The 24,969-nt window shown below is 45.1% G+C and overlaps 1 protein-coding gene across 5 annotated transcripts in view; it reads left to right on the top strand.

Annotated features, from left to right (window-relative positions):
- The window catches only part of TP53BP1 (tumor protein p53 binding protein 1), a 76,558-nt gene that overhangs the window by 19,985 nt on the left and 31,604 nt on the right, over positions 1-24,969 (top strand). For all 5 annotated transcript variants that reach the window (XM_044979088.1, XM_044979089.1, XM_044979090.1 and 2 more), the window contains 5 exons: positions 2,340-2,542; positions 3,771-5,073; positions 21,984-22,103; positions 22,784-23,020; positions 23,629-23,686. In XM_044979088.1, coding sequence (XP_044835023.1) covers positions 2,340-2,542; positions 3,771-5,073; positions 21,984-22,103; positions 22,784-23,020; positions 23,629-23,686 — 1,921 coding nt within the window. The remainder of the gene's footprint in view (positions 1-2,339; positions 2,543-3,770; positions 5,074-21,983; positions 22,104-22,783; positions 23,021-23,628; positions 23,687-24,969) is intronic.

Raw genomic sequence — 24,969 nt, 5'->3', positions numbered from 1 at the left:
TCACGGGGGGAGACCAGATTTCGTGGTCCGTGATGTGTTTTTCATGGCTGTGAATTTGGTAGGGCCCTAAACATTTTTAATGCAATTTCCCAAAGGATATATGTGTGTGTGTGTGTGGCTTTTTTTTTTTTTTTTGACAACTGAAAAATGCACAAATTCAGTCATATAGATCAATATTGATCCCCATATAGGTTGTCAGCAGGGTTGGGACCTTTAGCTCTCCAACACAGACCTCTACAACTTGAGCTAACTGAATAACTAACTGGTAGCAGCCGTAGGCTGTTATCCTCCATGTAGACAATCCACTGGAAGGGGGAAAAGACGTGTTTTGCCAGTGAGTTCATGGCTATTTGCTTGACAGCAGAAGAATGTCCTGACTCTGGAATCCTGGGTTCATTTCCAGGCCCTGGAAGGAAATGTTCTCTAATGGGTCTCTAATGGTTGGATCCATCTATCCCTGTTTCTTTGCCCCCCCTCCCTACTCCTTCTAATTTTTTCATTGCGTCCTGCTTTCTCCTCAGTACTGCCTAGATGCTAATAGAAGACACTGAAAAGAAGGATGATCTAATGGTCATGGTGCTAGCCTAGGACTTGGGGTATCTGGGTTTATTCTCTGCTCTGAGCAAGTCATCTTGGGTAAAATTAAAAAAAAATGCCTGTCACTTTTGAAAATGGCATAGGCATGCAGGAGCCTAAAGCCAGTTGACTCAGTAAGATTTAAACTTCTAAGTCCTTTTGAAAATGGCACTTAGAGATCTTTGAAAATTTTACCCGTAGTCTCTCTCTACCTCAGTTCTCCATATGTAACATGGGGATAACACTTCCTTACTGCACAACCGCTCTGTGGGAGAATAATGACATTAAAACTTTTAGGTGCTTTGGTGTTATGATAATGGGGACCATAAAAGACCTACAGTCGATCTTAAAATCCTGTGGCTGGAAACTGAAGCTAGATAAATTCAGATTTTTTTTTTTAATTTGTACTGTAATTAACCCTTGGAACAATTTCCCCAGGGCTGTGGTGAGTTCTCCTGCACTTGGAGTCTTTAGATCAAGATTGGATGTCTCTCCTTTCTAAAAGATCTGCTGCAGCCCAACCAGAAGTTGTGGGCTGGATGCAAGAATCACTGGGTGCAATTATCTGGCCTGTGTTATGCCAGAGATCAGAGTAGATGGTCATAACAGTGCCTTTTGTCTTGAAATCTGAGAGAACACTGAAGACACTTTTCCCCCCTGTCCTGTTTTGGTGCCCAATGCCACAGCAAACTCCAGTCACTGGGAGGAGCAATTGCAGGAAATATCCTGCACAGCCCTGAAATGGAGTGTGCTCAGTTGCTCTGTGGTATGGTGCATGCATAGTTCAATTGATATTTAGGAGCAGGGTGGGGATGGAGCATGCTCAGTGTGGGAGAATAATGCTGCCAGACTCTACAAACCTTTACTGAGCATGTGCAAACAGATTCTTCTCCTCCCCCCCCCGGGGGGGGTTATAACATGGGTACATTTAGGTTTATTTTCACAGGGATGAAAAAAGGCACATCCCTGACACCAGGGCAAACTCTCTGGCAAATTTCAAGTCCCTTATTCAAAACATAAATGTGCTAGAATTTCTCTAACAAAATGTATCAGAGGGGTAGTCGTGTTAGTCTCGATCTGTAAAAGCAGCAAAGAGTCCTGTGGCACCTTATAGACTAACAGACGTATTGGAGCATGAGCTTTTGTGGGTGAATACCCACTTTGTCGGATGCATGTAGTGGAAATTTCCAGAGGCAGGTGTATATATATGCAAGCAAGAATCAGGCTGGCGATAACTATTATGGCTAGCCAACTACAAAAGCAGTTTCACCTCCCTTGGTGTTCACACCTCAACTACTAGAACAGGGCCTCATCTTCCCTGACTGAACTAACCTCGTTATTGCCAGTTTGATTCTTGCTTGCATATATATACCTGTCTCTGGAAATTTCCACTACATGCATCTGACGAAGTGGGTATTCACCCACAAAAGCTCATGCTCCAATATGTCTGTTAGCCTATAAGGTGCCACAGGACTCTTTGCTGCTCTAACAAAATGGTTGCATGAATTTTTTTAACATGGGCAAAACATATTGTTTCCTAGCCTGGTCCTAGGAAATGGCTGAACCATTTTTGTTGATTCTTCCCAAAATAATTCAGCTTGAGGCAGATGCCTCATATGAAAAATGTCAACTCAAACTGTTAGTTTGGCAAAGCTATCAGTAACTAAAAACAGGATCTTTTAATGGGATATGTTAGGCAATCTTAATTTTAAGGTGTTGCTTGCAGTTATAATTAACGTTTTCATTTCCTTCTTTCAAATCAGATGAGCAGATGGATATATCTGCTCCAGCAGAAGGAGGAGACCTACAGGAGAAGCAGAGAGGAGATGAGCCAGTAGAAGTTGGCAATCCACCTGTCCCACCAGGACCTCATGTACTACCACAGGTTTCAACTCCTGTATCTCAGAATGCCCCAGCCTTTCTTCCTGGATCCTTCCCTATACCATCACAACCAGAGTTTTCCCATGTGGGTATTGAAGTAGAATTTCCCCCCTCAGTTTCTTCCTGTACCATGTTCCCTTAAGTTTTGGTACGTGGTTGATTGTAGGGGATTGGTTTCTGGCTCATTCTCTGTATCCTGATGTGTGGGGTTCTCCTGCTTAGTTGGCTGTAGAGATCTTCCTCATCCCTACTAGTCATTCTATGGTATTCTGTTACACCCACCATGTACCACTGTATTCTTAGAAGAAAACTGCCATGTGATTTAAGAGACTCTCTTATCTGTTTTATTCTTGGTGCCCATCTTTTAGTCTGTCCTAGGAAACACGTGACATTCTCTTTACAATGTCTTTGGAAGTCTCTTTCTGATTCTGATTTGCATATCCTATGTCTCAAACTACATCCTTAGGCTAGTCTTCTGCTGGGATATGTCAGTAAAATGGGGGCTATGAGAGACCCCAGCACCACTCTTTATTATGGAGAGAGAGTGAAGCACTGATATTTTTTAGTACTGCATTTAAAACGTAGTCTTTTAAGGGCTATAACTAATCATTGCAGTTTTCCTTTAAGAATTTCCTGTCTAATGTCATTTTGGTCTTTCTCTTGCACCTTTTGCTATAGGAAGTGAGCTACCCTTTTTGAATTGTGGATTCATCTGGGGCTTTTTTATGACTTTTAAGACTTATTTTCATCCACCTAAGAGCAAGTGATGGTGGGGGGTGGGGAGGGGTTAAGGTTCTATTGGGAGAATTTAACCGGGACACACCAGTTAATAACTTCTCTTCCTGAGGAAAAAGTGACTTTGGTGCTCTGATACTGTGGTTGGTTGATGCGGTAGAAAAACCTAATAGAGCATGTTGCATAGCTTCCTAGCGCCCAGCTGGCAACATAGCACCTTCCTTCCCTGTGTTTATGCTGGGGTGGGGGTGGGGATGTCATGTGAGATCAAAGAGGTATCAATGATCGCACCTCTGACTACACACTCATCTCTTTTGAGATGATAATGATGAATGATGGTCACTTCCCTTCACAGCAGGAGGGCAGTTATTGCTCAGATAAGTTGAAAATAGTCCCCTTAAAACTTGAGTTTCTGGATGAATTTTCTGTGTCCCTGAACCCACGTCCCTTACTAGGAGATAGGGCTGCTTGTGTGCTGTCTGGGTGCCTGATGGATGGATCAAATGCCAAGCCTGTAGGCTGGCTAGAAGAATGTGAACTATAGAGTTCTTAATTTTTCTTCTTTTTATCCTTTTTAGGATATTTTTATTTCAACTCAAAGTCTGGAGGAGAAGCCTAGTGGAGAAGAGAAGAGTGGAGTTTTACTGGGTTCATGTTTGCCAGCAGATGTCTCTGAAACCACAGAGGCTCTGCCAAAGATCCCCACAGGAGATCCTGAATTGTCCTGTAAGCTAGTACTCTCTGCAAGTGAATGCAGTCAGCCCACAAGGACAGAAGGCAACACAAGCTCTCTGAAAACCAACCAAGGCAGTGAAAACACACAGGTTGAGATGGATTCTACACTGCAAGCTTCAGAGGTGAAACCCTGTTCCACAGAAAGTTACAGCATGCAACTGAGGCTGAGTGAGGACAGCCAAGCCCTGCTCAGTGAGAACTGTGAAAAGCCAAAAAGGGAGGCTGTGTGGGCTACAGGAGAACCTACCATTTGTCCTGTTGCTGAAGGTGTAGCAGCAGAAGGGTCTGTAGCACAGATGGCTTGCATTGATATCACATGTGATTCTGGAAGCCAGACAGCTGCAACTCTGTCTGTTCAGTCTGAGACTTCATCACACACTCTGGGTCAAGAAGCATTGACTGAGATCAAGGAAAAGTTATCAGGAGAGGCATGTGAGTTTGAAGCAGTCCCTGAGACTCTATGTGAGGAACAAGGAGGAGAAAGGCAGGCAGAAGAGAAGCAGCTAAATGAAGAGGGATCCTCTGACCCTCTAACTCTGTCTCAGGGGCTGATTCTTCTAAGGGAAACACAGGAACATGAAGGCCAGGAAGTGATGGAAGTGGAATCCAGTGAGGCTTTTGGCAAAAACTCAGAAAAACTATGTGACCTGAGAGACAGGTTGGTACAGATGGATCTAGAGACCAGGAAAAAAGAAACATCTAAAGATTCTAATGTGGTCGCTGAAGTTAAAAGCATGAAGGATCTGTCCCTGAAGGCTGCCCCTGAAGATGTGCCAAAGCTCAGTGAAGTTCCTCCTCAGCCTTCTGTGGGAGAGTCGTTGCAACAGCAGGATGGCTCATGGCCCCAGGTAAAGGTGGATGTTGCCCCAGGATTAGCATCATGTGCCAAAACGTGTCCAGGCAGTCAAGGGAACAGGAGTCAAGCTGAAGGTGACCTGAAATTGAAGCAAGTTCAGAAGGATCAGCAGCCACCTCCAGCTCCTTTAGAGAGAGGGGATGAAGTGCCAGCAACACTGCAGGAGAGCCAGCAGCCACATCTGATGACCTTGGAGAAGGAAGCGGATATGCCTGAAAAACCATTTAAGACAAGTAATCTGGAGCAGGAAGAGGAGAGGGCAGCTGAGCAATCCCCCTGTCCATCCACTGGTAAGTGTATTTAATGTAGTAGTTCTGCTGTTTCTCCCTAATGTGTGTTTGTAATGCAGAAGAACATGTTTGTGTAATTCTCAAAGTTTCCTCAGTAGGGCTGATCCTATGCTATCTAAGGGGCATATTGTGTTGCAGTGGTATCTAAGTGCAGAGCTGCTCCAGGACTTGATACTGTTTGCATAACATGCATTTTTTTCTCTTTTTCCCCTTCTTGGTTCTGCTGATACCATCCTCAATACTAAGGTAACTTCTGCGGGTTCCCATTTCCTTCTTTCCTAACCACTCCCTCACGCCATTATTTTTGGATTCTGCTGCCACAGAACACTCTAACACTGGCAAATGCTCAAGGATTTTTAAGACTTAGCAATCAGTTAGACTTTGAGCTTGTGGGCAAGACCCACCAGGCAGATACCTGGGAAAGAATTCTCTGTAATAACTGAGCCCTCCCCATCCAGTGTCCCATCTCCAGCCTTTGGGGATTTTTGCTTCTGGCCGTCGCTGATGGGCCACATGCCATCGTAGGCAATCCCATCATACCATCCCCTCCATAAACTTATCAAATTCAGTCTTGAAGCCAGTTAGGGTTTTTACCCCCACTGCTACCCTTGAAAGGCTGTTTCAGAATTTGCCTCCTTGATGGTTAGAAACCTTCATCTGATTTTGAGCTTAAACTTGTTGATGGTCAGTTTATAGCCATTTGTTCTTGTGCCCACCTTGGTGTCTAACTTAAATAACTCCCTCTTCCTCCCTGGTATTTATCCCTCTGATGTATTTATAGAAAGCAATCATATCTCCAGGCCTCTCTTTATTGCTTTCATAATCGTCTCTTCTTTGCATTTTCATGTTGAGTTTCTTCTCTTGTTGGGAAGAAAGGAGTAACTTTGAAGTGGATGAGGCTCCCACTAAGACTAGGCACTGAGGGGGCTTGTAGGTGAGAGAGAATGGAATCACCATGGTTTGGAAAGGCTGTATTACCAATACCAACACTGCTCCTGGATCCTCCATCCGCAACTGTGTTCAGACAGAGAACCTGACCATGGATGCTTCTACCCAAGTCTTGGTGTGGATTTGCAGAGGCTGTGGCCTTTATTTCCCCATCATAGAAAGCTAGGCTGGCCAGAGCATGCAGTGTGGCAGGTGCCTAGTGGTAGAAATAACAAATGCACAAATACAGAATGGGGGACAACTGGTTTGGCAGCAGCACCGCTAAGAAGGATCTGGGAGTTATGGTGGATCACAACCTTGACATGAGTCAACAATACAATGCTGTTGCAAAAAAAAAAAAAGCAAATGCAATTTTGGGTTGCATTAACATAGACCTAGCATGCAAGTCACAGGAAATGATGCCACTCTACTTGATGCTGGTTAGGCCTCAGCTGGAGTACTGTGTCCAGTTATGGTCACCGATGTATAGAAAGGATGTAGAGAAACTGGAAAAGATCCAGACACGAGAGACAAAGATGGCCAAAGGGATGGAATGCAGGCCATATGAGCAAAGGCTGAAGGACCTGAGTATGTTTAATTTGGAAAAGAGGAGATTAAGGGCAGGACATGATAGCAGTCTTCAAATACTTGAAAGGCTGCCATAAACACAATGGAGAAACTGTTTTTCTCTTCCCACAGGCAGGACAAAAGGCAATGGGTTCAAACTGTTGATAGCAGTTTTAGATTAAATCTCAAGAAAAACTTCCTAACTGTAAGGCCAGTAGGAGAACAGAACAAACTGCCTAGAGAAGTTGTGGAAGCTCCTTTGTTGGAGGTTTTCAAAAAGAGGCTGAATAGCCATCTGTCTTGGGTGGTTTAGACACAACAAATCGTGTATCTTGGCTGGGGGTTAGACTAGATTCTTGCGGTCCCTTCTAGCCCTGTGGTTCTAAGATTCATCCATGTGGGCACTAATGATACTGCGAAGTATGACCTTGAGCAGATCAGAAGTGACTACAGGGGGCTGGGAGTGAGGGAGAAAGATTTGGGGGTTCAGGTGAAGATCTCATCAATTCTTCTGATCAAGGGTAGGGGTCTGGACACGTCCTGCAGGTGAATATGTGGATGGTGTTAGCAGGAGGGCTGCAGCTTCCTCAACCACAGGATTCTGTTCTGAGAAGGACTGCTGAGCAGAAACAGGGTCTACCTATTGTGATACAGCATGGCCAGAGGGCAGCAGGAGAGTGTTAGCAGGGAGCCTTATTCCCTGCAAGGGGTGGAAGGTTTGCTATAGATTAACTAGAGCACCTGAAGCCAGTTAGAGTACCAGCAGTGAGTCACATGATATAAACCCCTGCTTCAGGTCAGACAGTGTGGGGGTTGGAGCAGGAAGGTTTGGTTGGAGCAGAGAGCGGTTTGAAGGAGTTGAAGCAGAGAACAGTTTTGAAGAGAGACAAAAGGAAAGTTTGGAAGATTGCTGCGGTGGGCTGAGAAGTCCAAAAACCCTAGATAAGGGGCACCTGGCTTGTGTAGAAGGAAGGCAAGAAGCCCCTTCACAAGCTGAAGGGCAGGAGAGGGAAGTAACCCAGGGGAAGGAACCACCAGTACAAGTGGTTCACCACTAACCTCAGGGCCCCTGGGTTGGGACCTGGAGAAGAGGGCGGGCCCAGGTCCCTCCCTCTCCACTCCACTCCTCAAGGACACTAGTGGGGTAATTAAAAATACCGGTTCAGAGGCAAGCAATGGTGCCCTGAACCTTCCCCAAAGAAGAGAGAGCGCGAGACCCAGCATAACAGTACCAGCAGTTTGCTACACTATCAAGGAAGTGCAAGAGTATCTTTGGATACAGACTGGCTAACCAAGTGAGGCAGGCTTTAAAATAGGTTTGATGGAGGCAGGACACAAAAGCCCACAAGTAAGTCCAGAACACGGATACCTGGGAGAAGAGTCACAATCCCAGGAGAACGTAGGCAATCATAGCAGGAACAAATGCAAGACAAGGGAATATGGAAGGGAAATCTGATGAATGTCTTAGATGTCTATGCATTGAATAAACCAGGGGTCGGCAACCTTTCAGAAGTGGTGTGCCGAGTCTTCATTTATTCACTTTAATTTAAGGTTTCAGGTGCTGGTAATACATTGTAATGTTTTTTAGAAGGTCTCTCTATAAGTCTATATATTATATAACTAAACTATTATTGTATTGTAAAATAAACAAGGTTTTCAAAATGTTTAAGAAGCTTAATTTAAAAATAATTAAAATGTTGATCTTATGCCGACGTCTCGCTCAGCCTGCTGCTGGTCTGGGGTTCCGTTCACCTAGGCTGGCAGCGGGCTGAGCGAGGCCTGTGGCCGGGACCCCGGCTGGCAAGGGGCTGGCAGCAAGAACTCCAGACCGGCAGCAGGCTGTGCGGGGCCGGTGACCGGGACCCCAGACCAGCAGTGAGCTGAGCGGCTCAGCCCACTGCTGCTCAGGGGTTCCATCAGCCAGCTCCTGCCAGCCGGGATCCCGGCTGCCAGAGCTGCTCAGCCTGCTGCCGGTCTTGGGTCCCGTCCCTGCCCACATACAGTGGGTACCTACCTTCTCCCTGGTTCTGACTCTTTCTCTTCCTCTCTCTCTGCACTGAGCTGACGGTGGGAGTGCACTGAGCACAGGGCTTGGGGTGAAGGAGCAGGCTGGGGGTTGGGGTGTAGGGTCTGGCCAGGAGCTAGAATGAGGGAGGGGGCTTAGGGTTGGGGCAGGAGGTTTGGGTGTGAAGTGCTTACCTGGGCAGCTCCCATTTGGTGTGAGGGGTGCAGGTGGGAATGTGCGGGGGAGGGGTGCAGGAGCTCCTGTTTGATGTACAGGGTGGGAGTCAGGATGTGGGGGGTGCATGGGGTGTGGGGGGGGCTGGGGATGGGTGGGGGGGTGCAAGAATCAGGGCAGAGGGCTGGGGGCATGTGAGGGGGGTGCAGGTGTCAGGGCATGGGGTGTGGGGGGCCTGGGGATGGGTGGGGGTGCCAGAGTCAGGGCTGGGGCCTGGGGGGTGGTGAAGAAGTCAAGCAGAGGGCTGTGTGTGTATGTGGGTGTGTGTGTGCAGGGCTCAGGGCAGAGGGCTGGGTGTGTGTGTGGAGGGGGTCAGGGCTGGGGGTGTGGGCTGGGGTCGTGGGGTGCAGGGGCGGCTCCAGGCCCCAGCACGCCAAGCGCGTGCTTGGGGCGGCAAGCTGCGGGGGGCACTCTGCTGGCGCCGCGGGACCAGCGGACCGTCTGCCAGCAAGCCGCGGCTGGCAGCCTGCCTGCCGTGCTTGGGGCGGCAAAATTCCTAGAGCCGCCCCTGGTGGGGTGCTCACGGCAGGGGGCTGGAGGGAATGTGCCCCTGCCCCTGCCCGGAGCAGCGAGCATGCTGACTCTGCTCTTCTCCTATCCTTCCCTCGCAAGGGCCATCAGCTGATCAGCCGGCAGGGAGGGAGAGGAGGAGGAGGGGCAGGAACCCAGCACACTGCGGGAAGAGGCAGGGGAGCTGGCAGGACTAAGCTTCTGCCCTGGCGGAGGGCAGAGAAGAGTGGGCTGGACTGGGCCGGGCCGGGCAAGATTTTTAATGGCACATGCCATTAAAAATCGGCTCACGTGCCGTCTTTAGCACGTGTGTCATAGGTTGCCGACCCCTGGAATAAACATATAAATAATAAACAGGAAGAACTAGAAATACTTATGAATAATCACATTATAACATAATTGGCATCAAAGAGACTTTGACATAATTCACACGACTGGAATATTGACCAGATGTCCTGATTTTATAGGGATCGTTATAATATTTGGGGTTTTGTCTTATACAGGTGCCTGTTACTCCCCACCCTCGTCTCTATTTTTCACACTGGCTATCTACCTAGTCAAGATAGACATGGGAGGCAAACCTGTTGAATGTCTCTGGGTAAGGATAAAAGGGGTGTAAAAAAAAAAAAAAAAAGTCATAGGGGTTTACTGTAGACCACCTAACTAGGAAGAAGAATAGATGAGGGTTGTGGATTTTGTTTGTTTTTAAAACAACTAACACAGATATCTGTTGGGAAAATAATACAGCAGAGCACAGATTATCCAACAAGTTATTGGAAAACATTGGAGACAACTTTTTATTCCAGAACATGGAGAAAACAACTAGAGAAGAGGCTGTTCTTGATTTCATTCTGACATGTAGGGTCAAACTTGTTGAGAATTTGTAGGTGCAAGTCAGCTTGGGTGAAAGCGATCATTTCATGATTAAGTTCATGATTCTAAGGAACAGTAGGAGAGAAACCAGCAAAATAAAGACAATGGGACTTCAAATTAGACTTTAGCAAACTGAGAGATTTGGTAGGTAAGTTTCCGTGGGAAGCAAGTCTAAGGGGAAAAAAGAATTGGCATTTTAAAAAAGAGATATTATTGAGGGCACGAGCAAATTATCCCAATGCATCGGAAGGATAACAAGTATAGTAAGAGATCACCATGGCTAAACCAGGAGATCTTCAACAACCTGAAAGTTTTTTTTTTTAAAAAAGACACAAAAATGGAAACTCGGTCAAATTATGAAGGATGAATATGAAAAAAGCCCCACAAGTATGTAGGGACAAAATTAGAAAGACCAAAGCACAAAATGAGATTCAACTCCCTAGGGACATAAAGGATAACAAGAAAACATTTTACAAATACACCTCTACCCCGATATAACGTGACCTGATATAACATGAATTCGGATATAATGTGGTAAAGCAGTGCTCCGGGGGGATGGGGTTGTGCACTCCGGCGGATAAAAGCCAGTTTGATATAATGCAGTTTCACCTATAACACGGTAAGATTTTTTTGGCTCCCAAGGACAGCGTTATATTGGCGTAGAGGTGTACATTAGAAGCAAGAGGAAGACTAAGGACGTAGCAAGTGCATTACTCAATGAGACAGGAAAGATGGTAGCAGAAAATTCAGCAATGGCCAAAGTGTTAAATGCTTGTTTTGTTTCAGTTTTCACCAAAAAGATTAGCAGTTGATTGGACGACTAACATAGTGAACATTTAATGTAAATAGAGTAGGATCTGAGGCTAAAATAAGGTCAGTTAAGAATTATGCAATGTTGTGCTGTGTTGGTCCCAGGATATTAGAGACATAAGGTGAGTGAGGTAGTGTCTTTTATTGGATCAACTTCTGTTGGTGAAAGAGACAAGTTTTCAAGCTTATACAAGAGTTCTTCAGGTCTGGAAAACATACTTGGTCTTTCCCTATTGCAGGGAGTTGTTGGAGCTTTTCCCCATTGCCAGACCCTTTCTGTGTGGTGGGGGAATGCTCCAGCGGCTCCCCCCTAGTGGTGCCTTTCCTCGCTGCCAGAGCCTTTCTGGGCAAAGGGGGAAAGGCTTCAGCAGCGGGGAGGCTGCAGGGCACTACGCTGCTGAAAATAGCAACATAGATGGGGGAGACGCTCTTCGGGCATATAGAGAGCCATGTTGGGTACATAACCTAAGGGTTCAGGCATGTCCTTACTCAACTAAGCAGTGCCTCACCTTCTACACTGTTATTTATATACGTACTAGGGGGTATACAGTGTATGTACTCTACATGCCATAATAAAGTGTGTGTAGTGTAGACATAGCCTTAAATACGTGTGCGTCAACTCTTCAGATGCCGTTGACTGCTCATTCATATCACTTAGTACTACTTCACTTAGTGCACTGTTAGGTAATTAAACAAGAACTCTGGGGTGCTACCTCTAAATTCTGCAGGAAATCTGCCTTTTAAAAAAAAATTCATTTAAAATTCAAGAACAAACTTAGTAATTTCACTCATTTGAAAAGCTATAAAATCGAAGTTTCATTAGAAGTCGGTAGTGGTAATCTTGATATTTCAACCTTAAATCAGAAATGAGGTTTTTGGGGTTCTGGAGTTTCTTTGCAGGATGGACAGTCTGAGAGGTTGCCACACAAAAAAGTTGAGAGAAATGGATAGTAGTTGATTCAGAAATGGTGTAACTCTCTAATGATTCTCCCTTTTCCCCCTGCCCCAATATTTGTGCAGATTTTTCAAGATTTTGGCCATTTCACTGAGGGTAAAAGTGCCTTCTACAAAGAGGTGAAATTCCAATATCTTACAGCACCATTTTCCACTGACCCTAGCAATAAATTTCTTCAGTATGTATAGATGGAATTAAGCTTTAAACTGTATTCACAACAGTTCTGCCATTGTGAACTAAATACATTGTTTTTCCTTTCCTATTACTGCAGTAGAGGGATGCCTCTCGCTCTGAAGTTGGTGATCATGAAAGTGAGGAACTGGAAACATTGTCAATAGGTGACTGTGGATGTTGTCTTCATGCAGCTCTGCAAAGATTGTGTTATGCCAAGTTAACCATATCTAAACCTTCACAATGGTTTTCTGAGTATATGAGCCACTATATGCTTTGTAGGTTCATCCATTATAGCAATATATATATTGCTGTGATCGTCGCAGATCTTACAATGCTGCATAATTCTGTTGAGCTAAATTAACTGCTCGGCGGGAAGGTATATGTTTGTGAATCATCTGGCAGATTCAGATAAGGCAGTCTGGAACCTGGACCAATGAAACATATAAAAATATTGGACTAGATAAATTCCATCCCCTGGGGATGAGTGGCCCCTGCAGGATTGTCCCCTAAAGCTTGTTCTACATTGTTTGTTTAGGTGATTAGTTTTTTTAGGTCTGCTCTAAAAAAATAGACATAAAGTAATAGATCTCACTGTCAAATTTTCCTGTGTTGTAGCGATGGTGGTCCCAGGATATTAGAGAGACAATGCAGGTGAGGTTATAAGTTGGTCCAGTGAAAGATATTATCTCTCACCCACCTTGTGTCTTTTAAGACATTCAGCTTAAATTTCTCTTGCCTAACTTCAGCCCATAACTGCTTACAACTCTAAATCGTGTCACTCCCTCTTTGTTTTCCAAAGACTTCTTTCTCTTTTCCTCCATCAATCTTCAATTGGCCAAGATACACTAATTTCTTTGAATCTTTCCTGGTCAGTCTGTTTAGCCCCTTAATCAATTTTGTTGCTGTTCTCTAAATTACTTATGTACCTCTTCCTTCCTTTTTTTTTCTGGTTGCCTTTTATGGCATCTTTAACTTCTTCCTAAGAGCTTTTCCAACTTCTTTATATTTTTTGTCTCTCTCCCCTTTTCCTCATTTATTGTGACATGGAACACACTAACTACTAGGAATATGTGACCCTGGTTGGAAAGGTCAAGGAAAGGTATGCCTACACTGCAATTAAAAACATGCCTGGCCAGTGCCAACTGACTCAGGCTAGCAGGACTCTGGCCAAGGGGCTGTTTAATTGCGTTGTGGGCTCGGGCTGCAGCCCAGGCTCTAAGATCCTAGAAAGTGGTAGGGTCTCAGAGTTTGGACTGCAATCCGAGCCCAAACATCTACGCCACAGTTAAACATCCCCTTAGTCCAAGCCCTGCTAGCCCAAGTCAGCTGATATGCGCTAGCCACTGTTTTTTAATTGCAGTGTAGGCATCCCCGAAGTGGCAGACTTCCTTGTGCCTGAACAGAAGCTGTAAGTTCAAGTGTTCGAGGGAAGTTTGGATGAAATGAGATCACTGAACATTACGTGTGTGTGTGTCTTCAATCCCAAACTTCGTGAAAAGTTTGAAAAACATGACCATATAATAGGATGGAATGATCCAGTGAATGAGAAGAGACTTTTGGAGTTTGAAAGTATGATGAAGATCATAAGCATGTTATTTAGTGAGATGGAAGAGAGACATGGAGAAGTGTTATGTCTGTGGATATTCGATTGGGGGTGGTATATGGAAATTTATCGATTCCAAGGCTAGAAGGGACTGTTGTTATCCTCTAGTCTGACTACCTGGATAACACAGGCAACAGAACTTCCCCAAAATAATTCCTAGAACAGATCTTTTAGAAAAACATCCAGTCTTGATTTTGAAAATTGTCAGTGATGGAGAATCCCCCATGGCCCTTGGTAAACTGTTTGAATAGTTAACTACCTTCGTTGTTAAAAATGTACGTGTTATTTCTGGTCTGAATTTGTCTAGCTTCAATTTCCAGCACTGATTCATGTTATACCTTTCTCTGCTAGATTGAAGAGCTCATCACTAAATACCTGTTCCCAAATATAGACTGTAATCAAAGTCATCCCTTAATTTTCTCTTTAAGCTAAATAGCCTCAAGGAGTTCAGTCACTATAAGGCATGTTTCTAATCCTTTAATCAGTCTCGTGGCTCAGCTCTGAACCCTTTGTTTATCTACATCCTCTTGAATATTGGACACCAGAACTGGGCATAATATTCCAGCACCGGTCACATCAGTGCCAAATACAGAGGTAAAATAACCTCTCTACTCCTACTCAAGAGTCCCCTGTTCATGCATCCCTGATCTCATTAGTCCTTTTGGCCACAGCATTGTGCTGGGCGTTTAGTGTTCAGCTGATTATCTAGCATGACCCCAAATCTTTTTCAGTCGCTGTTTCCCAGGATAGCATCCCCCATCCTTTAAGTATGGCCTGCATTCTTTGTTCCTAAAGGGGTACTTTTACATTTAGCGGTGTTAAAACATATATTGTTTGCTTGCATCCAGTTTACTGAGTGATCCCTCTGCATCAGTGATCTGTCCTCCTTCCTTATTTACCATTCCTCCAATTTCTCTGTTGTCTGCAAACTTTATCAGTCTTTCTATGTTTTCTTCCAGGTCATTGATATGAACATACAAATGGTCATCTAGCCAAATATCCTGTCTTTTGACATTGGCCAGTGCCAGATGCTTCAGAGGGAGTGAACAAAACAGGGCAGATTTATCAAGTAATCTATCCCTGTCTCCAGTCCCAGCTTGTGGCAGTCAGCAGTTTAGAGAATCTCAGAGGATGTGGTTGCATTCTTAACTATCTTGGTTAATAGCAATTGATGGGCTTCTATTCTCCCATTAACTTATCTAATTCTTTTTGGGACCCAGTTATATTTTTGGCCTTCACAACATTTCCTGGCAATGAGTTCCACAGGTTGACTCTGCATTGTGTGAAGAAGTACTTCCTTAAGTTTGTTTTAAACTGGCTGCCTATTAATTTCATTGGATGACCCTGGTTCTTGTGTTGTATGATAAAATGTTAAATAGCATAGGACCAAGAACTGATCCTTATGTAACCTCACTAGAAACACACCTGTTTGATGATTCCCAGTTTGCAATTACATTTTGAGACATGATAAGGGGGGACATGATAGAGGTATATAAAATCATGAGTGATGTTGAGAAAGTGGATAAGGAAAAATTATTTACTTATTCCCATAATACAAGAACTAGGGGTCACCAAATGAAATTAATAGGCAGCAGGTTTAAAACAAATAAAAGGAAGTTCTTCTTCACGCAGCGCACAGTCAACTTGTGGAACTCCTTACCTGAGGAGGTTGTGAAGGCTAGGACTATAACAATGTTTAAAAGGGGACTGGATAAATTCATGGTGGCTAAGTCCATAAATGGCTATTAGCCAGGATGGGTAAGAATGGTGTCCCTAGCCTCTGTTCGTCATTGGATGGAGATGGATGGCAGGAGAGAGATCACTTGATCATTGCCTGTTAGGTTCACTTCCTCAGGGGCACCTGGCATTGGCCACTGTCGGTAGACAGATACTGGGCTAGATGGACCTTTGGTCTGACCCGGTACGGCCTTTCTTATGTTCTTATGAGACCTATCAGTTAGCCATCTTTTAATCAGTTTAAGGGGATAGAAGTGGATGAGGGGAGCAGTAGACATAATATATCTGGATTTTAGTAAGGCTTTTGATGCAGTCCCATGTGATGTTCTTATGAGCAAACTAGGGAAATATGGTTTAAATGAAATTACCATAAGGTGGGTTCACAGCTGGTTGGAAGACCATACTAAGAGTAGTTATCAATGGTTTACTGTCAGACTGGTTTCTCACTTCTCCATCAATCAGTAGCAAAATTACCAACTTCCTTTCCTAAGCCTCGGACTCATAAGAATGAGGAGAGACTAAACACTTAGGATATCAGGAGAGTGTTAGCTTTTCACTTGGACAGGACTAAATCATTTAGGTCATCTTCACAACACTTCGTGATAGTCACGGATAAGATCCAGTCTCATCTCAACGAAACTCACGTTAGATTTCCTCCTGCATATGTTTGTGCTACAACATTGCCAGTGTAACTACACTAACCAGAGTGAGACTGTCCTCAATGAGATCACAAGCATCTTCTGTAGCATTTCTAGCTCAAACACCTATACAGGATGTTTTTAGAGCTGCAACTTGGTCATCAGTATATTCTTTTGCAGCTCATTGTGCCATCTCTCAACAGGCTAGAGGCAATGCCAAATTTGGATGTCCTTCAATCATTATTTAGGTAGACTCCGATCCCACCTACAGATTGAACTGCTTTTGAGTCCCCTGAAATGGAATGGACATGTGCAATCAATTGTAGAGAAAAGGTTGCTAACTTGTCCTGTAACTGGTGTTCTTTGAGATGTGCTGTGCATGTTCATTCCATGACCCACCCTCCTTCCCCTCTATACTGGATCTGTCTGGTAAGAGGAAACTAAGCAGGGTTGGGGAAAGCTCTACCCTTTATACCATCGGGCAGCACTAGGAGGAAGCAGAGGGCTATGCACTGCCCTGATGGGTACTGCTAAAGGAAAAATCTCAGCTGACACATTGGGTGTGCACACCTTGAGTGGAATGAACTGGACATGTGCAACACATCTTGGAGAATAACATTACAGAACAGTATCAGAGGGGTAGCCATGTTAGTCTGGATCTGTAAAAAGCAACAAAGAGTCCTGTGGCATCTTATAGACTAACAAATGTATTGGAGCATAAGCTTTCGTGGATGAATACCCACTTCATCAGATGCATGTATTGGAAATTTCCAGAGGCAGGTATAAATATGCAGGCAAGAATCAGTCTAGAGATAAACGAGGTTAGTTCAATCAGGGAGAATGAGGCCCTCTTCTATCAGTTGAGGTGTGAACACCAAGGGAGGGGAAACTGCTTTTGTAGTTGGCAAGCCATTCACAGTCTTTGTTTAATCCTGAGCTGATGATGTAAAATTTGCAAATGAACTGAAGCTCAGCAGTTTCTCTTTGAAGTCTGGTCCTGACGTTTTTTTGCTGTAGGATGGCTACCTTTAAATCTACTATTGTGTGTCCAGGGAGGTTGAAGTGTTCTCCTACAGGTTTTTGTATATTGCCATTCCTAATATCTGACTTGTGTCCATTTATCCTTTTACGTAGGGACTGTCCAGTTTGGCCGATGTACATAGCAGAGGGGCATTGCTGGCACATGATGGTGTATATAAAATTGGTGGACGTGCAGGTGAATGAACCGGTGATGATGTAGCTGGTCTGGTTAGATCCTGTGATGGCGTCGCTGGTGTAGATATGTGGGCAGAGTTGGCATCGAGGTTTGTTGCATGGATTGGTTGCTGAGCTAGAGTTACTATGGTGCGGTGTGTGGTTGCTGGTGAGAATATGCTTAAGGTTGGCAGGTTGTCTGTGGGTGAGGACTGGCCTGCCTCCCAAGGTCTGTGAAAGAGAGGGATCATTGTCCAGGATGGGTTGTAGATCACTGATGCGTTGGAGAGATTTAAGCTGAGGACTGTAGGTGGTGGCCAGTGGAGTTCTGTTGGTTTCTTTCTTGGGCTTGTCTTGCAGCAGCAGGCTTCTGGGTAAACGTCTGGCTCTGTTGATTTGTTTCCTTATTTCCTCGTGCGGGTATCGCAGTTTTGAGAATGCTTGGTGAAGATCTTACAGGTGTTGGTCTCTGTCTGAGGGGTTGGAGCAAATGCAGTTGTACCTCAGTGCTTGGCTGTAGACGATGGATCGTGTGGTGTTGCCAGGATGGAAGCTGGAGGCATGAAGGTAAGCATAGTGGTCGGTGGGTTTTCGGTATAGGGTGATGTTAATATGACCGTCACTTATTTGTACCATGGTGTCTAGGAAGTGGACCTCCCGTGTGGATTGGTCCAGGCTGAGCTTGATGGTGGGGTGGAAGCTGTTGAAATCGTGGTGGAATTCTTCCAGAGTCTCCTTCCCATGGGTCCAGGTGATGATGTCATCAGCATAGCGTAGGTAGAGAAGGGGTGTGAGTGGACGAGAGCTGAGGAAGCGTTGTTCCAGGTCAGCCATAAAAATGTTGGCATATTGTGGGGCCATGCGGGTGCCCATAGCGGTGCCACTGGTTTGGAGGTATATATTGTCATCAGATTTGAAATAATTGTGCGTGAGGATAAAGGCACAGAGCTCAGCAACCAGTTGTGCTGTGTCATCATCTGGGATACTGTTCCTGGCAGCTTGTATTCCATCTGTGTGCGGGATTTTTATGTAGAGCGCCTCCACATCCATGGTGGCTAGTATGGTGTTTTCTGGAAGATCACCAATGCATTGTAGTTTTCTCTCAGTGGTGTCACGGAGATAGCTGGGAGTGCTGGTTGCGCAGGGTCTGAGTAGAGAGTCCACATATCTGGATAGTCCTTCAGTGAGAGTGCCAATTCCAGAGATGATGGGGCGTCCAGGATTTCCAGGTTTGTGGATCTTGGGTAGTAGAATAACCCCGGTCGGGGCTCTAAGGGTATGTTGATTTGTTCCTATGTTAGTGTAGAGAGTGTCCTGAGTAGATGGTGCAGTTTCTTGGTATATTCCTCAGTGGGATCTGAGGGAAGAGGCCTGTAGAATTTGGTATTGGAGAGTTGTCTGGCAGCCTCCTTTTGGTAGTCAGACCTGTTCATGATGACAACAGCACCTCCTTTATCAGCTTCTTTGATTATAATGTCAGGGTTGTTTCTGAGGCTGTGGATGGCATTGTGTTCTGCATGACTTAGGTTATGAGGCAAGTAGATGTTGTTGGTTTTTCTACAATATCTACCTGTGCACGTCGGCAGAAGCATTCTGTGTATAGGTCCAGACCGTCATTTCGACCCTCAGGAGGAGTCCATGTGGAGTTCTTCTTCTTGTGTTGTTGGTGGGAATGTATCAGTGCGCTGTTCGGTGTCATCTTGTGTCTGTGGAACACATCCGCACTAGCAGCTCTTGCATGAACACAGAGAGCAGTGCACCGTGGGTAGCTATCCCACTTTGCAACTGGCCACAGGGTGCTTTTGAGGGATTGCAATGCCTTACGGGGACCGGTACAGCGTCACATGATGAAGGTTGCTCAATTCCATCGTTCCATGGCCATCCTGCTAGGTTGCCTGCCGCTTTTCAATTGCCCTGGTAACCTGCGAGCCAGCCATCTCTGTCAGAAAGCCTGGATCCTGCACTGTGTTCAATATTGTGCTGTGCATTATGAACACAAGGCTATAAGGGGAGCCCAGTGGACGGGTGTTTGGCTGGGGGATGCCTTCAAGGAGCATATTAACACTGTGCCACAGTAACATCATGTTGTAGTGTGCTAAGCCTGGCATTGTTTTTTTTGCACCATGCTAGGAAACATGTCATGATTGCTGTGTGTGCCTGAAAAGTAACACATTGTAAATCACTTTTTAAAGTAGCACTCTGTAATATGATCAGCTGACGTTGTTGAACACTAACACACTTCTGTGGGCTTCCTGTGTTAGTGTGTGTGGGAGAGTGTGTCTCTGTGTGACAGAGACTGTGTGTGTTGCAGTAGAGGGTGTAGGGTGACCAGATGAGATGAAGAAAATATCGGGACATATTGGAGGGAGTCTGCCAGTGGAGCGCAAAAAAAAATAAAAAAAAGCTGAGTGCTGCCAGTGGAGGGGGGTGGGGGGGAGATCGGTTGGGACACGGGACAAGCACCCAAATATCGGGACGGTCCCAATTTTATCGGGATGTCTGGTCATTCTAAAAGTGTGGCACGCTCTCTTTAAGTTCAGACAGCAACCATGAGCAACCAATCCTGAGCCAGAAACTGGTGCACAGACAGCTGGTGTCCACCTGTCCTCCCACCCCAGCACGGGTGGGGTGGGGTGTGGATCACACCCTGACATCAGCCCCCACCTCCCTCCCTGGCTCTGTACAGCACATCAGGGGTCTCTTCTCCTGCCCCCTCCCGCTTGCAGCAATCTGTCCTGCCTGCCTGCCTGCCTCTGTGATCCTAGAGCAGGGGAGAGCAGGATTCCACGTTAATGTTTTGATTCCATGATTCCTTCAGAGTTCTCCCCCAGCCTCCTTTCCCCACAGACCCAGGAGATCCACCCCCTCCCCTGTAATATGGGCAGGAGTGCATTTGCTGCTGGGAGGCAGCATGCTCAGCTGGGCTGTAGCTATGTGAACTGTGCAGGCTGAGCAGTTTCAAAACTTCCCGAGGCTTTGAAAGGGGAGGGGTACATGCTTGTGTAGCTGGGTGCAGGGTAGCAGAGTTCAAAACAGTGAGCAGAGCAGTCAGTGTCGCATTGTGGGATACCTCCTGGAGGCCAGTTACAGCAGTGTAACGGATGCAGTGTCTGTACTGATACTTTGTCGATCTAAATTGGTTTTATTTTGTCGGCAAAGCAGGAGAGTTTTGTCGGCAGGAGGAGCATTGTAGTGTGTATACCTCCACTGTTTTATCAACAAAAGCTGCCTTTTGCTGACAAACCTGTGTCATGTAGACAAGGCCTTAATCAACCATCCTTAATTCTTCTCAAAGCATTTTAACAACTTTTTTTACAGTTGTTGAGTATAAAAGTCAAATATGAAGAACTCTTAGTAATGGAACAATAATTTTCTTGAATTTCTTATGCTCCATTAGCCTTGCTGCACTCAATTGTGTATTCTCTAAGATAGTTCAGTTTGAATAGCTTTTCTGAATCTAAATGTGACAAACATTATTTTAAAAAACTAAATAACTTTTATTTGAGAAAAGAGACTTACTGTTCAGGGGATTATCATGTCATTCTACTCATGAAAACCATGTCGTCAGGGCTCCATTTGTTCTGTGACATCAGATTCTATGGTATTCTTTTTTTTTTTCCTTTAATTGGAGATAGGTATATCTCCTAGAACTGGAAGGGACCTTGAAAGGTCATTGAGTCCAGCCCCCTGCCTTCACTAGCAGGACCAAGTACTGATTTTGCCCCAGATCCCTAAGTGGCCCCCTCAAGGATTGAATTCACAACCCTGGGTTTAGCAGGCCAGTGCTCAAACCACTGAGCTATCACTCCCCCTTATGCCATGATAGCCTTAAATTATTCAATTGCCATCAAATATGCATTGTTTCTGGTACTTCCCCATCCCTAGCAAGCTATGCCTCTTAATTGAAAAGCCTAAATAATATAAAATTAGTTGGTGGCCATTTTTCAACAATGTTTGTTTTTTTTCTCAGTTTATTTCCCTCAGATTTCTCTAACCAGGGAAACTTTTGTGGCTGTGCTCTCTAACTCTTTTAAATACTAAGCTGTCACTTCTCAGAAATGTGTTTTAGACCTGTGTAGAGGACAGCTAGCTGTTATGTTAGTTTAAGATTTGTAAAGCTTTCTGCACTTGTTCAAAATAGTGCTTTATCTTCAGAGTATTATTTCAAGCTTCTCCTTCCCTCCCACACAGCTCTTCCAATGCACTTCAGTCCTAACCTGCATTCCTGCCCTCTCTTCTTCCACCCTTTTTTCTGTTACAGTGCTGGGCATACCTTGAACATAACACTCCTTTCTACACATTACAAAACCACTACCCACATTTGCGTAATTAATCTCTCCGTTTGTTAGAGTGTGGAGGAAGATGTATGAAGCTATGGTAGTGGCCCAAATCTCCCACTGGGCAATTCTTTCTGGGATGACAGATTTATAGAGTAGAAAGATATGAGTTGTGAAGACCTTAAATTCAGAAAAGCTATTCAGTGGAGTGATTGGTTTGAGATCAGTAATTTATTTATTGGAGAGCACTCACTGAATCTATTCTTCAAACACCGCACTGGGATGTCCCAGTTCACTGCAGAAGGAGGGTGAACTCTTCCCCATCCCTAGTGAGCTTCAGTGCTCTCCACATATATTCAGGTACAGACCTCTCCTGCAGATCACTAATTCTTTGTCTCTCTTTAAGGAACGCTGTTTCATTTCACTTTGCCAAAGGAAGGTGATGTCATTCAGCCCTTGACCAGTGTGACCCCATCTCTTATTGGGCAGCTTAAAATGGGACCCAGAAGACACAGCACTCCTATTGGTGAGTTTGAATAGAATGTCCTCATTTTGAAATTGGAGCAGATTTGGAAGCTGACTTGAGTCTTGATACAGATCTTGATTAAAGCCTTAAACCTAATTTAGGAGCTGGCATTGGCTGGCCTTGTGCTGTGAGCAGAGCATGTTCACCTGTCACTATTTCCCATTGGTACTCTGACCCTGGTCACTCACTCATCCAACCAAACATTTCCACCTTTATATGTAGTCTCTATTGTACCACAGGGGGTGTGCCGGTCTTGTGTCTTCTTGCCATGAATTTGATATGCATGGTGCTGTGTCATCATAGGCTCCTGACAATAGGACTCAAAAGGCCCTCCCAGTCCAAATCTTTCCCTTTTGCTAAGGCAAGATCATCTCCTATATATACTGTTTTTGCCTCATCAGGCAGCATCCTATGCGATGTCTGACTTCTATAGTAGTGTCTGTAGTGGATGATGGAACTAGTTGGCCTTTGGCTAAGGCTGTTGTCACCACTACAGAACTGAATCTCTGAGACGTTCTTAAGGGCAGCCTGAAGGAATGTCCACTGCTATGCTATTTGCCACTGAAGCATACAATTGCACCACTCCTAGGCACTCATGTGGAGCTGAACCCAATGCAGCAAAGACTACACTGGCTATTTTCACTTTTGTATTTTGTGCCTTCTTTCCTTCCTCATTTTAGTGGATGGCAGCTGCCCAGATAGAACCATAGTAACCAGTGATGTCACAGCAGAGGGCAGTATTGGGACCAATGATGTCACTGTGGAGAGCGCTATGGCATCAGCAGATGTGTTAGAAGAGTGTGAAAAGGGGAATTCTGGTGCAGCTCCTGAGGCTGATGGAAAACTCTGTCTTCGAATGAACCTTGCTACCCCTGTGAGCGAGGAGAGTGAGGGGAGTCTGCCCTTCAGTCTGGAAAGTAAGGGAATGGAAGACTGGGGAATATGTAGGTTCTGACTGTCTCCTCACCCTGGGATACCCCACCCGATGCCAGTCACTTGACAAGGGCTTGGAAATAGCTTCATTTGGAGAGCTGCTGGCCTCCTCCCTCAGGAATCCTTTTTTAGTTCCCTTGCACAGTAACTTCTAAGAAGATAGTGTGTCCTGCAGCTGAGAGGGTTGTAGAGACCCACTTGGGTGAGGGAGGTGAGCTTGTGTCTCATTTCTATTGCAGTGAAGCAGAGACACTTCCAGGTGGAGGGAGACGTTCCTAGGGCAGGGAGCTAGGGTTGTGTATTTCAACAGAGTTGGGGGGCAATTAGGAAATGTGACCCCAGTCAGTTATCTTGAGAAAAGTGTAACTTCAGTGTCTGAATGCTGTTCTTATGCTCAATCTATGCAATATACTCAAGTATTTGTACAGGCTGGGGGTTGCATTGGGAAGCTGGTTGAGGGGGGATGGGATGGTTTCATAGCTATCTTCTCTCCTGTTGCTCAACCCCTCTAGCTACAGAGCTCATGGGGGCAGGGAGGCTGTTCAGGTGTGATGCTAACAGGATTCTTTCTCCCCTCCCCCATCTCCTTCAGAGCCTGCAGCCAGTGAAAGGAAAAATGGATCCTCTTCTGTTGCTGGGGCTGTTGCCAGGTAACTGATGCTTGTTGCCAAGCAAAGCGGTTGAACGCAAAGTTCTTGGTAATGAGAGAAATGATCATCTACCAACAGCAGGAAAAATAAATTTTAAATGAGACCCAGCAGCATGGAGCTGGCTCAGCCACTGTTTCTGCCTTAACCCTTTGGCACCTCCAGTGATGCTTCTGGTGCAGGGCTCTTGCCTTGGTTCAGGTGCCCCCAACTGCCATTTTATTCTGGCCTGGGTGCTTCCTGCTAACTTCCTGCCTTTCTTGGCCCCACGAGGCCCTGGCAAGAGTGGCAGGGCTAAAATGGTGGCCCACCAGGATTTGATTGTGACAGATTCAGATAATTTGGGGCAGGGGGAAATCCTGAAATAAGTGCTATTAAGAGACCTTTGCCACAGAACTGCATGCTTTGTGTGAGCATTGCCATCACTCATTTTTCTGAGAGTTGGGAAGCTTTCTAGCTGTGTGGTGAGTTTGACCTCTCAAGTGTGTTGCGAGCTTTTCATCTCGAGTATTTTTTGCTGTGTCATGAAAGCTGTTATCAGCTCTCACTGGAAAGAGAACAGGAGTACTTGTGGCACCTTGGAGACTAACAAATTTATTTGAGCATAAGCTTTCGTGGGCTACAGCCCACTTCATCGGATGCATGCAGTGGAAGATGTAGTAGGAAGATATATATACACACACACACACACACAGAGAACATAAACAATGAGTATTACCATATACACTCTAACGAGAGTGATCAGTTAAGGTGAGCTATTACCAGCAAGAGAGAGAGAAACTTTTTGTAGTACTAATCAAAATGGTCCATTTGCAGCAGTTGACAAGAAGGTGTGAGGAACAGTGTGGGGAGGAATAAACATGGGGAAATAGTTTTACTTTGTGTAATGACCCATCCACTCCCAGTCTTTATTAAAACCTAATTTAATGGTGTCCATTTTGCAAAGAGAAGAGGAGGATATTAAAATATAAGATGCAAATTATCTAATATCGCCACCTAGTGGCAGCGAGGAAGTACTGGACAGTGATACTGTAATTTCTCAAAAGCCAGTGTAATGCTGACATCATGCTTACTGCGCTGTCTCAAGCTACTGAGTTTCTCCTGGCTGGCAAGAAGGGGCCTGAGACAAAGGAAGTAGGAAACAACTTTTTACAATTGTGAGTTGTCTCTTGACCCTGGAGAGCTCTGACCAACTCCAACTGCTTTGCTGATTTATGGCACAACAAATTGAAAAGCCTAAAGGCCAGTCTCTTGTTGGTTCTAGTGATTTTAGACATTTCTCCTTT

This window comes from Mauremys mutica, chromosome 11 (assembly GCF_020497125.1).
Source record: "Mauremys mutica isolate MM-2020 ecotype Southern chromosome 11, ASM2049712v1, whole genome shotgun sequence".
Lineage (NCBI taxonomy): Eukaryota > Metazoa > Chordata > Testudines > Geoemydidae > Mauremys > Mauremys mutica.
The sequence above is the reverse complement of the archived record's forward strand: the minus strand, read 5'-3'. Positions and strand labels throughout refer to the sequence as shown.